This window comes from Nicotiana sylvestris, chromosome 3, assembly GCF_000393655.2.
Source record: "Nicotiana sylvestris chromosome 3, ASM39365v2, whole genome shotgun sequence".
NCBI lineage: Eukaryota > Viridiplantae > Streptophyta > Magnoliopsida > Solanales > Solanaceae > Nicotiana > Nicotiana sylvestris.
This window is the reverse complement of record NC_091059.1, coordinates 118,466,990-118,483,985: the sequence shown is the minus strand read 5'-3', so window position 1 is coordinate 118,483,985 and position 16,996 is coordinate 118,466,990. Positions and strand designations below refer to the sequence as shown.

Genomic DNA, 16,996 nt, shown 5'->3' with positions numbered 1-16,996 from the left:
TTTGAACTTGGAAAATCTGGTGTTTTTGCTGCAGCTGGTGTTTTGGTGTGTTGTGCTTCGCGATCACGAAGTCATTCTCGCGAACGCGAAGGGGACCTGGGCTGGGGGAGGATTTTACACTACGCGAACACGAGATCATGGTCGCGAACGCGGAGCACTGGGAGGATTGTTCTACGCGTACGCGATCCATATCACGCGAATGTGTAGCTTTAGCTAGGCTGGGTAGGGGAGTTGAGGTAACTCTACGCGAATGCGAGCCCCGTCTCGCGAACGCGGAGGTCTGGGGGGATACACCTTCGCGAACGTGTACAGTTACTCACGATCGCGCAGGCCACTTACCTCGCTCTTTGCGGAGCGAGATAAGTGTTGTGGTTAATCTTGGCTTGAGGGATTATGTCTTATTTGCCTATTTGCTACGTGTTTGAATGTTGAGTACAATGTATATGTGAGGTGATGAGTACGTATGCGTTGTTGTCGAGTCATAGCATGCAAGTGGTCCTTATTCATGTAATTGTAGCTTTCCGTGATCATATTATCCATGCTTAGACTAGTTAGTCGTTATGTTGATCGTTCTTATCATGTTTACGGACTTGGGTAATAACTGAGTATTGATTCAAAGTTGAGGTTTGTATTGTGGAACCTAATGTGAAGTAATACTTGTTCTTGTTATTTCTATCTCCCTGTTGTTATTATTCATTATTTTGGTAATGGAGAGTATTAATGCACGAAGGGTGATGTCGTGCCATGTTATGAGAGAGTTAATGCACGAAGGGTGATACCGTGCCGTTTCTATTGATTCATATGGTGAGGTTGAGAGTAAAAGCACGAAGGGTGATGCCGTGTATTTTTTTTCCTGTGGTTACTTGTTCATATTTACTTAAAGTATATCGGTTGATCAAAGTGCTTATTTACTGTTGTGATCCTTTATTGTGTGATTCCCTCAGCATGTCCCCCTCCCAATATTACTTGTCTTGTTTTTTTTATTGCTGTTATTGGTATATATATTGTTATACTGCACATGTTTATTTATAGATGTCTTGTCTTAGCCTCGTCACTACTTCGCTGAGGTTAGACCCGACACTTACCAGTACATGGGGTCGGGTTGTACTGATACTGCACTCTGCACTTCCTGTGCAGATTTTGGTACTGGACCGAGTTGATCGTGAGGTTAGTTGCTGGATCCATCATCCAGGAGACCCAAGGTAGATCTGCCGGTGTCCACAGACCCTAGAGTTCCCTTCTAGATATTTCATTTCGAAAACAGTTGTATTTCTTTCAGACAACTACTTGTATTGAAATCTTAGAAGTTCGTGAATTGTGACTCCTGATCCGGATAGTAGAATACATATTGAGGCTGTTATGAATTTCCGCTTTCATTTTAACTCGTTATAGTTTATTTACTATTAATCTATACTATATTAAAAACACGAAGGCCTTTAGCGAAATGTTGTTCGTCTTTTTTACCCTTTAAAAATAAATTTTACATTAGACAAAATCGTTATTTACTTTATTTTCCTAATATTTAGGACTTTGAAATTTAATAAAATTTTGACGATTAAGTCTTTCCTTATTTGGACTACATAAGAACTCCCAAAAAAATCAACTTATATAAATACATTACTTATTCGAATTTCGGTAAAATAACTACTTCTTTAGCATGTCGTTACCTCTATGAGTATGTGTCTTCCGCATAAAAAAAGTGATCTTTAACTTAAAAAAAGTTAACTCCCTCACATGCATTGTATGCATATAATTTATTTTATAAATATGACTATACCCCAAGACACAAACAAATCTAGACATGTATAAAGCATAAAAGAAAAAACAATGTCGACAATTTTAGTTATTGAAAATCGACGGGGATTTTAATTGGCTTTGGACACATATAATTACTTTTGAAAATTATTGATTTGGTTACTTATTATATGTCAATACTAAAAAATAAATATACTGAAAGTTAAAAATAACTACTAAAGTTCTAGAATAAATCTAATAAAAGTAAAAATATTTAAGATACCTAACAACCTACAATGGAGTAATTTACAGCCCACAAAGTTGAAGTTGGTTGACATAGCCACTTTTATACATTTAAAAAAAGTAAATTATTCCTTCAACAAATAAATATATGTTAAAAACTTAGTATTAAAATTTAAACTTTTTCTAATATTTAGATCTTTAAATTAAACTAACTAAATTCTACCATAATTTTGATGGAATGTGATTGAAGGAACACACACACACAATATATATATATATATAATACAAGTTAAAAATAGTTTTTTAATCGTTCAGAAAATAATTTTCATGTCAAATACCACAATAAAAACAACAACAACATGATGCCTCAATCCCAGTTTTACCTATGTGAGCTCGCTAACATTGTTAGTCCCAAACCAACATAAAGGAAGAGGATTGTGGTAGGTGGCCAGCCAACATAAAACTTGCCAATTCATAATGAATTCATGCCAGAAAAATTATAATTATAATTATTAATTTATTTTTCACATAACTAAAATTTAGAACTTTGAGGACATCGATACGTCAAGCTTCTTCTTTTATTGAGCTAGTTAAATAAAATTGATTATCATCATTCTCATGATTTTATATTTTTTTTTGTTAACTGTTACTTATATAAACTTATACATTAATTTAAATAATGCTTATGAGATTTTTTAAAATTTTTGTTTTTTAGATGAGGTCCACGCGCAATGCGCAATGCGCGTACTCTAAGACTAGTTATTGAAATGTATAAGAATTGGCTTAAATGAATCTATAACGTTGACTTTCCTAGCAAGTGATAAATGTTAGGCGCCATCACAGTCCTATCGGTGGGAATTTCGGATCGTGACAAGTTGGTATCAAAACACTAGGTTGCCTATGTCTCACAATTCACGAACAGGCTTGGTAGAGTCTGGGGGATCGGTACGAAGACGTCTGTATCTCCCAGAGGCTATAGAGTTTAGGAACAATGTCACTTATGTTCTTCTCTTTCGTGTGATTTTGTTCTCTCATTGCTAATTGAACTCTTATACTCTTGTTCTCTCGTACATGGTGAGAATACGTATCATATCCTCAGCTGAGCAGCAGCTAGAGCCCCCAATGGCAGCTCCTACGAGGGGCAGAGGTCGAGGCCGTGCCAGAGGCCGAGGCAGGGGCAGGGCCCAGCCTAGAGCCTGAGCAGCAGCGCCTCAGGTGGAGTTTGATGTGGAGGCTCCAGCCTAGACAGTTCCAGCAGGACCAACTTAGATCCCCGAGGGGTTCATCGCCACCCCAGTGCTTCAGGATGCTTTGGTCCGTTTGGTAGGCCTTATGGAGTGTGTAGCCCAGGCTGTCACTTTTTCTATGGCACCAGCCGTCTCTCAGGCTGGAGGATAAACACAGACTCCTGCTACTCACACCCCGGAGCAGGTGGCTCCCTAGTATCAGACTCCAACAGCTCAGCTAGTTGGAGTAGTTTAGCCAGCTGTTGCGGCACATGCCGGTGATGGTCATGCTATGACCCCTGAGAGTTTATTGAGATTGGAAAAGTTCACCAAGCTCTTTCCAATTCACTACAGTGGTGCACCTTCTGAGGACACCCAAGATTATCTTGACTACTACCATGAGGTGATGCGGAACATGGGGATATTGGAGACCAATGGGGTCAATTTTACTGTGTTTTATATGATTGGTTCTACCAAGAGATGGTGGAATGACTTTGTATTGACCAGACCAGATGGGTCGCCTTCTTTTACTTGGGACTAGTTCTCTCAGATATTTCTTGAGAAGTTCCTTCTTGTCACCCTGAGAGAGGACTATCACATGCAGTTCGAGTGTTTCCAATAGGGTAGTATGACCGTCACTCAGTATGAGACCTGTTTTGTGGATTTGGCCCATCATGCTATTCTTCTACTTCCGATTGAGAGAGAGGGTGAGGAGGTTTATTGAGGGACTCGCTCAACCTATCAGACTGCAGATGGCTAAGGAGATTGGGAGTGAGTTTTTTTTCCAGACGGCTGCCAATGTTGCCAAGCGAGTCGAGATGGTTTTAGCTCAAGGGAGTGATCAGGGGTCTGACAAGAGGCCGCGTCACTCCGGTGAATTTAGAGGGGCCTCATCTGAAGGCTGAGGTACTTTTGGTAGAGGCCATCCTCCTAGGCCGTTCTATTTACACTCCAGGCATCCCACGGTGCCTCAGGTGGTTGTGGCCCTCATATTCATTATTCTGACTAGGTAGCCTACAGTGCACCACCAGCTCCTATTAGTGCACCTACGCTCCAGAGCTTTCAGGGTGGTTACTCGGGTCGACAGGGTCAGTTTCAGGGTCAGTAGTCACAACAGTCGAGATCCTGTTATACTTGTGGTGATCCGAGGCACATTGCTAGATTTTGCCAACGTGCATCGAGTAATTATCAGCATCAGGGTTCTCGTGCCATGGTCTCGGCACCGGGTGCTTCACCGCCCTCTCAGACAGCTAGAGGTAGGGCTTACGCAGCTAGAGGTAGTGGTCAGGCCATTAGAGGTGGAGGCCAGCCAGCTAGGGCCCGACCTAGAGATGTAGTCCAGAGTGGTGGGGCCCAACCCTGATGTTATGCTTTTTTAGCCAGGTCTGAGGCTGATTCTTCTGATGTTGTCATCACAGGTACTGTTTTAGTTTGCAGTAGAGATGCTTCAGTTCTATTTGTTTCGGGTTCTACTTATTCGTATCTGTCCTTCTATTTTGTTTCATATTTGGTTGTGCCCCATGTATGTGTCCACATCGGTGGGAGATGCTCTTGTAGTAGACCGCATTTATCGTTCGTGTGTGGTTACCATTGGGAGTCTTGAGACTAGTGTGAACCTTTTGCTTCTTGATATGGTATACTTTGATGTTATCTTAGGGATGGATTGGTTGTCGCCTTATCACGCTATATTGGATTGTCACGCCAAGATGGTGACCTTAGCCTTGCCAAGGTTGCCTATATTAGAGTGGAGAGGGACTCTTGGTCATTCTACCAACAGGATTATCTCTTATATGAAAGCTTGGCGTATAGTCGAGAAGGGGTGTCAAGCTTATTTGGCTTATGTCCGCGATTCTAGTGTGGAAGTTCCTTCCATGGATTCTGTACCAGTTGTCTGAGAGTTTCCAGAGGTATTTCCTATAGACCTGCCGGGGATGCCACGCGACAGGGATATTGACTTGGTTCCAGGCACTAAGCCCATTTCTATTCTGCCATACCGCATGGCCCCGCCAGAGTTGAAAGAATTGAAGGAGTAGTTGCAAGATTTGTTTGATAAGGGCTTCATTAGACCTAGTGTCTCGCCTTAGGGTGCGCCCGTGTTATTTGTGAAGAAGAAAGATGGGTCGATGAGGATGTGCATAGATTATCGACAGTTGAACAAAGTCACTATCAAGAACAAGTATCCATTGCCGAGAATTGATGACTTATTTTATCAGCTTTAGGGTGCCAAGGTGTTTTCGAAGATCGATTTGAGGTCTGGCTACCATCAGTTGAGTATTAGGACGTCTGATGTCCCTAAGACAGCTTTTCTGACTCGATATGGGCATTACGAGTTTCTAGTGATGTCATTTGGCCTGATAAATGGCCCAACAACATTTATGGATTTGATGAATGGGTGTTCAAGCCTTATCTGGGTTCCTTTGTGATTGTGTTCATTGATGATATCTTGATTTACTCCCACAGTGGAGAGGAGCATGAACAACATCTTCGAATTGTACTTCAGACTCTGAGAGACTGCCAACTATATGCTAAGTTTTCAAAGTGCGAGTTTTGGTTGGATTCTGTTGCCTTCTTGGGGCATGTTGTATCAGCAGAGGGTATTCAGGGTGATCCTAAGAAGATTGAGGCAGTTCAAAACTGGCCTAGACCAACTTCAGCCACGAAGATCCGTAGTTTCTTGGGATTGCAGGTTATTACCATTGATTTGTGGATGGGTTCTCATCTATAACATCCTTGTTGACCAGGTTGGCCCAGAAGGGTGCCCCGTTTAGATTGTCAGATGAGTGTGAGGTGAGCTTTTATAAGTTCAAGACAGCTTTGACTCCAGCGCCGGTGTTGGTGTTGCCCACATATTCAGGATCTTATACGGTATATTATGATGCATCTCGTATTGGAATTGGTGCGGTATTGATGCAGGGAGGCAAGGTAATTGCATATACTTCGCGATAGCTGAAGGTTCACGAGAAGAATTACCCCGTTTATGACATGGAGTTGGCAGCCATTATTCATGCACTGAAGATTTAGAGGCACTATTTGTACTGCGTGTTGTGTGAGGTATTCACAGATCATCGGAGCTTGCAGTATTTGTTCAAGCAGAAGGAGCTCAATTTGAGGCAGAAGAGGTGGTTGTAGCTATTAAAAGACTATGATATCACCATCTTGTATCATCCCGGGAAGGCCAGTGTGGTGGCCGATGCTTTGAGTAGGAAGTCAGCTAGTATGGGTAGCCTTGTATACATTCCAGCTGGTGTGAGACCACTTGCATTAGATGTTCAGGCCTTGGCCAATCAGTTCGTGAGGTTGGATGTTTCTGAGCCCAACCGTGTTCTAGCTTATATAGTTACTCGATCTTCTTTGTTGGAGCGTATCAGAGATCGGCAGTATGATGACCCTCATTTGCTTATCCTTAGGGACATAGTGCGGGACGGTGGTGCCAAGAAGGTTACTGTTGGAGATGATGGAGTTTTTAGGATGCAGGGTCATATTTGTGTGCCTAATATGGATGGACTTTGTGAGTTAATTCTTGAGGAGGCCCACAGTTCTCGGTATTCTATTCATATAGGCGCCACCAAGATGTATCTGGACATGCGACATCATTATTGGTGGAGGAGAATGAAGAAAGATATCATTGCATATGTGTCTCAGTGTCTAAATTGTCAGCATATAAAGTGTGAGCATCAAAGACCCGGTGGTTTGCTTTAGAAGTTGGGGACTCCTGAGTGGACGTGATAGCGTATTACTATGGATTTCATTGTTAGACTCCCATGGACTCAGAAGAAGTTCGATGCAGTTTGGGTCATTGTGGACAGGCTGACCAAGTCAACGTATTTCATTCGTGTGACAGTTACTTATTCTTCAGAGCGGTTGGCAGAGATTTATCTCCGCGAGAATGTCCGTCTTCACGGTGTGCCCATGTCTATCATTTCTGATCGAGGTACGCAGTTCATCTCACATTTATTGAGGGTCGTGCAGCGTGAGTTGGTAACACAGGTTGAGCTGAGCATAACATTTCATCATTAGACGGACGGGCAATCCGACTGCACTATTCAGATATTAGAGGATATGTTGCGCGCTTGTGTTATATACTTCGGAGGTTCGTGGGATCAGTTCTTGCCTCTAGCGGAGTTTGCCTACAACAACAATTATCAGTCGAGCATTCAGATGGCTCCCTATGAGGCATTATATGGTAGGCGGTGCCGATCGTCAGTCGGCTGGTTTGAGCCGAGAGAGACTCGGTTGTTGGGTACAGAGTTAGAATGTGATACCTTGGATAAGGTCAAGATTATTCAGGATCGACTTCGCATAGCTCAGTCCAGGCAGAAGATTTATGCCGATCGTAGAGTTCGTGATGTTACATTTATGGTCGAAGAGAGAGTGTTGCTCTGGGTATCACCCATGAAGGGTGTAATGAGGATCAGAAAAAGGGCAAGTTGAGCCCTAGGTATATCGGGCCTTTTGAGATTCTTGAGCGAGTGGAAGAGGTGTCTTACAGACTTGCATTGCCACCCGGTTTATCTGCGGTCCATCCAGTATTCCATGTGTCCATGCTCTGGAAGTATCACGGTGATCCACCCCATGTGTTAGACTTCAGCACTGTCCAGTTGGACAAGGATTTGACCTACGAGGAGGAGCCGATGGCTATCTTAGCCCAGCAGGTTTTCCAGTTGAGATCAAAGAGTTATTCCTTAGTTCGAGTACAGTGGAGAGGTTAACCCATCGAGGCATCTACTTTGGAGTCCAAGGTGGACTAGATATCCCCACCTTTTCACTAGCCCGGGTACTTTTTTATTTCGTTCGAGGACGAATTCTTGTTTTAAAGGTGGAGAAGTGATGACCCGATAGGTCATCTCATGTTTTAGAACTAAATTTTATGTTTAGAAGCCTTAAGTATCTTAATTTAGCCTTTCTCAATTTGCGTGCGTGATCAGGGTGTTTTTCCGGAAGGCTTATATGCTAAAACTGATAAAAACAAGAATTTTTTCCTTAGAAGTTAATTTTAGTTGACTTCAGTCAACGTTTTGAGTTAATGGACCCGGACCCGTATTTTGATGGTCCCGGTAGGTCCGTATTGAAATATGAGACCTGAGCGTATGTCCGGAATCGAATTTTGAGGTCCCTAGCTCGAGATATGAATTTTTGTTAAAAATTAAAATAATGGTTTTAAGAATTTGGTTAATATTTGGTCTCGTTGTTATCGGGTCCGTATTTTGGTTCCGAAGCCCTATACAGGTCCAGTATAATATTTAAGACTTGTCTGTAAAATTTGTGAGAAACGGGATTATGGCCGTTCTTTCAAATTTTCAAAAGCTAGAAAGCCTAGAGATAATTCTCCTAAGATATTTTCTTCCCCAAATTGTTGGTAAGTGATTCTAACCTACTTTTTTTTTAATTACCCATTACATTTCATGAATTTTCAACCTAAAATCTAGAGTATCCATGGTAGAATGGGGGGGGGGTGTTTGGATAGAAACTAGGGATTTGGAAAATTAGGGATTTAAACCTCAAATTGAGGTAGGATTTCAAAACCAATTATATATCTAGGCTCGGGGGTGAATGGGTAAATGGATTTTGGTTTGAACCTCAGGTTTTGACAAAGCGGGTCTCTTTGAAGCGTGAGCCTATTAGTGAAGCAAATTCAATGAAGCAACAACTGGTACCATAGAGAAGCGGCCATAAACTAGAGAGTCTTGACCAATTTGAAAGATCATTTAATGTAGTTGAAATAACTGAATTTTGGGCTGTTCGATCAAGTAAAGGAAACTGAATGGAATTCATAACTGTCTCAATCTTATTTTTTCCGTTTTTCTTTTTATTGTCTGAATATTCAGGAGCTAAGACCATTCCAATGCCCCCTTTCGCCATGCATAAACTAAACCAATAATTAAGATAAGCACGAAAATGAAAGCTTCTATAAATACAGATACACCCAATACGTCGAAACTCATTGCCCATGGATAAAGAAAAACCGTTTCAACATCAAAAACAACAAAAACTAGAGCAAACATATAATAACGGATTCGAAATTGTAACCAAGCATCGCCCATTGGTTCTATACCCGACTCATAAGTAGAAAGTTTCTCCGGCCCTTTGCTAATCGGGGCTAACACTCCGGAAATTAAAAATGCCAAAATAGGAACAAGGATAGATATTATTAGAAATGCCCAAAAAAAATCATATTCGTAAAGCAGAAACATAAACGCACTCCTATGAACGTGGAAAATATACCGGATTCGATTGGTCGATTCGAATTGGAATTGTCAAGTCATCCATAACCCATGGTTATGGACCCGAATCCGTTAGTATGGAACATTTTCTTTTCCAAGTGAAATCCCCTAGTATATGAAAGAGTGAAAAAGTGCTTTCGTTGTTGTGGAAGAAGAAGCCTTCGTATCTTAATGCACGTATTTAATTTATTCGGAGCTATTAGAGCGGGATCCACTTTTTGGGGAATATGAGTCGAAGCAATAACAAGAATATTTCTAGTAGAACATCTTTCACAATCCCTGGAGAGATGGTTCACTAATAGACCGAGGGCTAAGTCATTCGACTCATTCACATCCAGATCATGAATGTTTGGAATCCATATTATGCAAGGAGACATTGCTTTTGCTAATTCGAATTGAAGGGTGATATAAAAAAAAACTTTAGCTTGTACACAAATACAGCAGGCCCTTCCTAAATCCATGTGAATTCCTCTTCGTAGTTTTTCATTTCACCAGGCCCGTGAAATGATTTGACTTCCACAACTCAATAAGATTGGGGATATCAAAAGAAAGGGAGTCTCACTAATTCTTTTATTGTGGATATGAATATGTAATTCGCCTCCGAAGATTAATGACGAAAGGTTGGTTTCTTTATCCGCAATTGAAAAAATCAATATCGATTGGATCCGTTGATATGCATTTTTTCTTTCATCTGCTTAAACGATTGCCGTGAGTAAACTTATAGGAATAATTGGATTTCACTTAGTTACAAGCAAGAAATAATAATGAAGAAATGAAAATTATAGAATTTTTTGGATTTTGCATTTTTATAGGGCTATACGGACTCGAACCGTAGACCTTCTCGGTAAAACAGGTCAAACTTATTATTATTAAAATGATCTGATCATACTATGATCATAGTATGATGGCGGTTGGTCAAGCAGGCCCCCATCGTCTAGTGGTTTAGGACATCTCTCTTTCAAGGAGGCAGCGGGGATTCGAATTCCCCTGGGGGTAGGGTACTACGAAAGGAAGTTGATCATGGATTACCAATAAGTCTAAAATTGATTCTTCCTGGGTCGATGCCCGAGCGGTTAATGGGGACGGACTGTAAATTCGTTGGCAATATGTCTACGCTGGTTCAAATCCAGCTCGGCCCAAAAATTCGCCAATCCGCCATGAGATGATATAACCCCCTTTGTACTTCAGAAATACCCGATCCGGAGATAAAAAAGAATCAAATTTTCTGCTAGATCCCGTATTTCCCTGGGATTGTAGTTCAATTGGTCAGAGCACCGCCCTGTCAAGGCGGAAGCTGCGGGTTCGAGCCCCGTCAGTCCCGATGGATCCAATAAATATATCAATAAATCTCTCCCTTTTTATGAAGGGGACCGGGGGCAGAATTTCATTGTCAAAGCAAAGGGGAAATCCTTATTTCTTTTTTCTTTCCTTTTGGTAGGAGAAAGACATATGTCTTAGCAATATTCGATGTTATTGAGTTAATTGTGGCCAGATACAAGTGGTTTGGAGGCAAATTCTAGGGGAAAGGCTCATGTAGAGCTTTGAATTGACCGCAGGGCGAGGTAAGTGTCGTGGTTAACCTTGGCTTCAGGGATTAGGTCTTATTTGCCTATTTGCTACGTGTTTGAATATTGAGTACAACGTATATGTGAGGTGACTAGTACCTATGCGTTGTTGTCGATTCATAGCATGCGAGTGATACTTATTCATGTAATTGTAGCTCTCCGTGATCATATTATCTATGCTTAGACCAGTTAACTGTTATGTTGATCATTCTTATCATGTTTACAGACTTGGGTAATAATTGAGTATTGATTCAAAGTTGAGGTTGGTATTGTGGAACCTTATGTGAAGTAAGACTTGTTCTTGTTATTTCTATCTCGCTATTGTTATTGTTCATTATTTTGGTGAGAGAGAGTGTTAATGCACGAAGGGTGATGTTGTGCCATGTTTTGTGAGGGTTAATGCACGAAGGGAGATGTCGTGCCATATTGTGAGTGTTAATGCATGAAGAGTGATGCCGTGCCATGTTATGAGAGAGTTAATACATGAAGGTTGATGCCGTGCCGTTTCTATTGATTCATATGGTGAGGTTGAGAGTAAAAGCACGAAGGGTGATACCGTGTATTCTTTTTACTGTGGTTACTTGTTCCTATTTGCTTAAAGTATATCGGTTGATCAAAGTGCTTATTTACTGTCGTAATCCTTTATTTTGTGATGCCCCCAGCATGTCCCCTTCCCAATATTACTTGTCTTATTTCTTTTATTATTGTTATTGGTATATATATTGTTATACTGCACATGTTTTTTTTGTATGTATCTTGTCTTATCCTCGTCACTACTTCGCGGAGGTTAGACTCGACACTTACCAGTACATGGGGTCGGTTCTACTGATACTGCACTCTGCACTTCCTGAGCAGATTTTGTTATTGGCCCGAGCTGATTATGAGGTTAGTTGCTGTATCTATCCTACAGGAGAACCAAGGTAGATCTACTGGAATCCACAGACCCTGGAGTCCCCTTCTAAATATTTCGTTTTACTTTTTCGTTCATTTTGAAAACAGATGTATTTCTTTCAAACAATTACTTGTAGTGAAATCTTAGAAGTCCGTGAATTGTTACTCTAGATCCGGGTAGTAGAATATATATTGAGGCTGTTATGTATTTCCGCTTTCATTTTTACTCGTTTTAGTTTATTTACTGTTAATTATTGAAATGTATAAGAATTGGCTTAAATGAATCTCTAACATTGGCTTGCCTAGTAAGTGAAATGTTAGGCGCCATCATGGTCTCGAAGGTGGAAATTCCGGGTCGTGACAGTGACGCTCTAGTTTTATTTAAGAGGAAAAAGATGTCTCAGAGTACTGACCAACTTGATAGATGTTAGAAACTAAGCGTCCACCAGACTGCATAGAGAACCGGGTTCTCTATAACTTTTCACTGAAAACACTAATGAACAAAACTTATAGCGATCTGGTCCTATATCAGTTCCCACAGTGCTAACTAGTGAACCAGTATGTAAAATGAGACACATGATAAGTTCCCACTGTATAGAGAACTATATTCTCTGTAAGTTCCCACTGTAAGCAACAGACTATAAAACCAACAAGTACAGAGAATCAGGTTCTCTAATTGTTCCCACAGTAGCTCGGCAGAAAGTAAAGAACATAGAGGATTTTACGTGGAAAAATCCCTACTCAAGGGGACAAAACCACGACCTACACTTGTAGGCTTTCAACTTCACTAACTTGTAAACACCTATTACAAGCCACTTTGTAATAACTCTATTACAAAGGATTCAACTCAACTAACTTGTGGTGCTCTCACCACAAGCCACTTTATGACTCTCCAGTTACAAAAACTTTAGCTAACTTATGATAATCTCACCACAAGCCACTTTGTAATAACTCTATTACAAAGACTTCAATCACTCTAACTTGTAATAACACTATTACAAGCCACTTTGTAATAACTCTATTACAAAGACTTTAACTTATGACTAAACCTAGTCATAACATAAACTGGAGAGTTTACGGATTTTGGTTTTCCTAAAAACAGCTTCTAAGAAAGCGAGATAGGAGTTACTATGAAGAACAAATAACAACGACTCAACAAACCTAAGGACTTAAGATATCTTCAATCTTGGATCAGGTCCTTGAGGTTGCAGGAGCTTTGTTCTTGAGAGAGGTTGTTGCTAGCACTTGAGAGAATATTTCATTTTCTGATTTTTGCAAGTGTTGGAGGAAGTCTTGTGCCTTGCACCAGGTTTATACAACAAAAGACATCACCTTAGTGATGTCAAATCTTGGTTAGTACTTTCCTCTTCTCAATGGGAAGTGACTGCTGCACTATCTGTTGTACTGTTGCATGTACAGTTATAGGCAGTCACTTTTTGCAGTTGTTTTCAAGCTATACAGTTGACTTATACTTATGTCAGGGTAACACCAAGGGATCAGGTCCCTAATCTGGTTCCCGTGAATCTAAAGGCACACTGCCCAGATTATTTTGAGTCGATTAACTTGAATGATTGTACCAGGCATGCTTCAGGTCTTTTATCTAGTTCTCTCATAAAGTAAATTGTTTTACCTTCCTTGATTGCATTTATACGTGTGTGACATCACTTATAATGATGTAATCAAGGTAGGTAAAAAGTCTTCCATAGAAAGTTGACTACTGCACTGTTCTTGTGTAGTAGCGTTTGCAGGCAGCAACTTTCCTACTGGAGAGTTGACTTTATACAGTCTCCTCGGGAACTGGTAGGGACCTGTTCCCTCAGCTGTTTCTTCCACTTTGAAGAGTTGAGTTATATCCCACGCCGGATCCCAACCTGGAACTTTGTGATCTCAAGGTCTTGTAGATGTGTAACAGGTTCCTTATCTACTTCTGGATAGTAAGTTTGTTAGATCATCAAAACATAAAGTAAAGTACTTATGCCCAAGGTACTTGTAGCCTATCAATTTTCCCCTTTTTGATGATGACAAACTTAGAATTGATATTACTCCTGAGAACCAGATCTCCACATTGTCCCCCCTACGAATCAACCATATTCCCCATGAGAACCGAACCTAAGGAGCTGATCACAACTTATTCCTCAAGACTGTTTGGCAAATCATCAAAACTCAAAGTACCATAACTTATCAATTTCCCCAATTTTGATGAATGACAAACCCAGAATTATTCTCCCTGAGAATCAGATTCCTTACATGCATAAACCCAAAATTATTCCCCCTGAGAATCAGATTCCTTACATGCACTAATCATATCTGGTCCGTACCCAGTTCGTTGAGAACGTTTATTCCTATCCAGAACCAGATTCCTCACATGTTTCCCTACGGATCAGACCTATAATCAACATATTATCAGCAACGTTCCCCCTGCGAAGTAGAGTCATCTTTCATTCATAACACAACATATCAATTCGATTATGTTCCTCCCCCATGTTGACACCTATATAAATTCCCCCTTTTGGCATCATCGAAAAGAATAATAGAAGAAGCACAACCAAAAAGAAGTTCAGCAACATTAACTCAGGCCACTTGGGCAACACAACATAAACAATAACAAGAACAACAAGTGAATGTCAGTGCACAAAATAGAGTGATTTCCCATAGTGGAGTAATTATAATAAAAGCACAGTAGTTTCAACAATACATAATATGACAATTTAAACAACTAAAGTATCAATGTTATCAAATATAGGGATCAAAAGAAGATAAGAATTCAAGGGAATTTGGAAGGAGTGAATGACATGGATCACTAGGCAGGAAGAAAAGTAAGGGGCTAAGGCCTTGATGAGCTTGTCCATTCGTTTATTTACTCTCCTTTGATCAATGATCATCGGCTCTCTCAGTTCCGCCACCTGTTGCCTCAATCTTTCATTCTCACCCTTCAACTTAACATTCTATTCTGCTAAGGGTCCTTGAGGACCAGGTTCTCAACCTATCTGAGTAGGTTGAACCATCAATCAGATCACCAAAAATCTCCCAAAGCTTCGTCTCATCAAGAAGAGACTCAGTCCCATGCACATATAGCATCATAGTATCACATAAAACATAGAAGTTTTTACTTCTTCTTCAGAAACATTGGGACTTGGAGGAATAAAAAGGTGATTCTATTTTTAGAACTCAACAATGTTAAGAAGTTCCTCCATTTTTTAGCAATATCAGAGTCAACACTCTGCCTTACAGCACTTTTTGAGACTTCAATGTCTTCTCCCTCCAAACCTAATAGCTCAACCCTTTGCTTCTGTAAGGAACCAGGTTCCTTGCTTACACTACCCTTTCTATCCCTGAGCAGCCAAGTCTCCTTCTTTTTCTCAATCTGTTTACCCTTATCATATGCTGCGTCTTTCTCAGCCAACCCATTTTTTTTTAAATTCTTTCTCACAAGAAAAGATTTCATTTCATTCTTTCTTCCACAATCAGATCAGCAGGGTCACACCACTTCATCATCAATCAACCTACTTGTCATCAATCCTTTTTACTGGATCAGAAGTTCGTTTATACACAGAACTTCAAAGAGAAAAAGACCATTATTAAAATTGACTTCATGAGAAGGACTTGAGGGATCAAGTCCCTCATTCAGTCCTCACATTTACCAATTTCTCCATTCTCCAAGGCTTCCACAAATCCAGCAACAACTTCAGCCTCACGCTCTAGAATATTAGATCTACCCTGTTCCCTTTCAGTTAATCTTCCATCAAAATCAACCAAAGAATTCTTGGGATTTTGATTCTGATAGAGTTAGGTTTTTTGGAAAGTGAGAAAGTTGGGTTCACTACTGATATATTTGGAAAGAAGGATTATTTTGAGACAAGGTTAGTTTTGGTTTTGAAGAAATGAATCAGTTTTATTTAGGTGTAAGATAGAGAAGTGCCTTTTTGGGGCAACTGGTCAGTTCAAAAACGATTTATCATTTGGACTTCAAAAGTTAGGAGAAGAGGCAGGAGAAAGACAGAAACAAATTAATGACATGACACTTCAGCAACTTAAAAAGGCATATAAGTATTTAAGAGACACTAACCTGAGTCACAAGAACCAGGTTCCGTGATGGTTTCTGAAATTTTTGAGCAAAGACTCCTAGAAGTGCAAAGTCACTCTTACTTGTTTGTGTCCTAAAAATGCTATATGTGTATACCTATAACAATATAGATTTGAGTTAGATGTCGTTGAAAAATACTTTTTAGCATTGTACCTTTCCTTCTTAACATAGCCAATCATCGAGGGACCAGGTCCCTCAGTTAAGCTTGATCAACCCCTACTCCAAACGATCTCTTTCAAAGTGTTCACTGCCAGTGCCTTGTTGAAGATGTCTGCTACCTGATCCTTCGTCTTCCAAAACTTCATACAATCAGAACCTTTTCAACATTGTCCCTGCGAAAATGGTATCTGACATCAATGTGCTTGGTTCTCTTATATTGAACCGGGTTCTTTGCTATGTTAAGAGCACTGGTGTTGTTACATAGAAGCGGTACACAATCAATGTACACACCAAAATCTTCCAATTGTTGCTTGATCCATAAGCACGAGGCATCTGCAACATATTCTGCTTCAGCTGTTGAGAAAGCTACTGAGTTTTGTTTTCTTGTACCCATGAGATAAAACATGATCCAAGGAAATGAGCCATTTCATATGTGCTTTTCTTGTTCATCAGATACCTTGCATAATTAGCATCAACATAACCAATAAGGTTGAAATTGTCACCTGAAGGATAGTACAAAACCAGGTTCTGTGTGCCCTTAAAGTATCTCAAAATTCTCTTTGCAGCCTTCAGATGAGATTCCTTAGAATTTGATTGGAACCTTCCACATAATCCCACACTAAATACAATGTCTGACCTGCTGGCACTAAGGTAGAGTAGAGATCCAATGATTCCCCTTTGATGCTTCCATATCAAACCTTTTCAAGAGTTCTTTGATGTATTTCTGCTGACTGATACACGTTCCCTTTATGGACTGCTTCACTTGAAGACCAAAAAGACATTCAGTTCCCCATCATACTTATTTCAAACTCACTTTCCATGAATTTAGCAAATTCTTCACATAATGAGTCAGTTGTAGCTTCAAATATGATG

General features: G+C 40.3%; 1 protein-coding gene and 2 non-coding genes across 3 annotated transcripts; all 3 read left to right on the top strand.

Annotated features, from left to right (window-relative positions):
* The first annotated feature begins 6,419 nt into the window (after positions 1 to 6,419).
* Positions 6,420 to 6,902, top strand: LOC138887918 (uncharacterized). The gene has a single exon (XM_070169711.1). It carries the CDS (start codon positions 6,420 to 6,422, stop codon positions 6,900 to 6,902), a length of 483 nt encoding a protein of 160 aa, XP_070025812.1.
* Positions 6,903 to 10,479: 3,577 nt separating this feature from the next.
* TRNAY-GUA (transfer RNA tyrosine (anticodon GUA)) lies at positions 10,480 to 10,563 on the top strand. The gene has a single exon. It is a non-coding gene; the product is annotated as a tRNA-Tyr (tRNA).
* A 108-nt stretch (positions 10,564 to 10,671) lies between these two features.
* On the top strand, positions 10,672 to 10,745 carry TRNAD-GUC (transfer RNA aspartic acid (anticodon GUC)). Its single transcript has one exon. It is a non-coding gene; the product is annotated as a tRNA-Asp (tRNA).
* The last annotated feature ends 6,251 nt before the right edge of the window (positions 10,746 to 16,996 follow it).

What these genes read in the sequence shown, in the direction of transcription:
- LOC138887918 (XM_070169711.1), top strand. Translation starts at nt 6,420, where the DNA reads ATGGGTAGCCTTGTATACATTCCAGCTGGTGTGAGACCACTTGCATTA.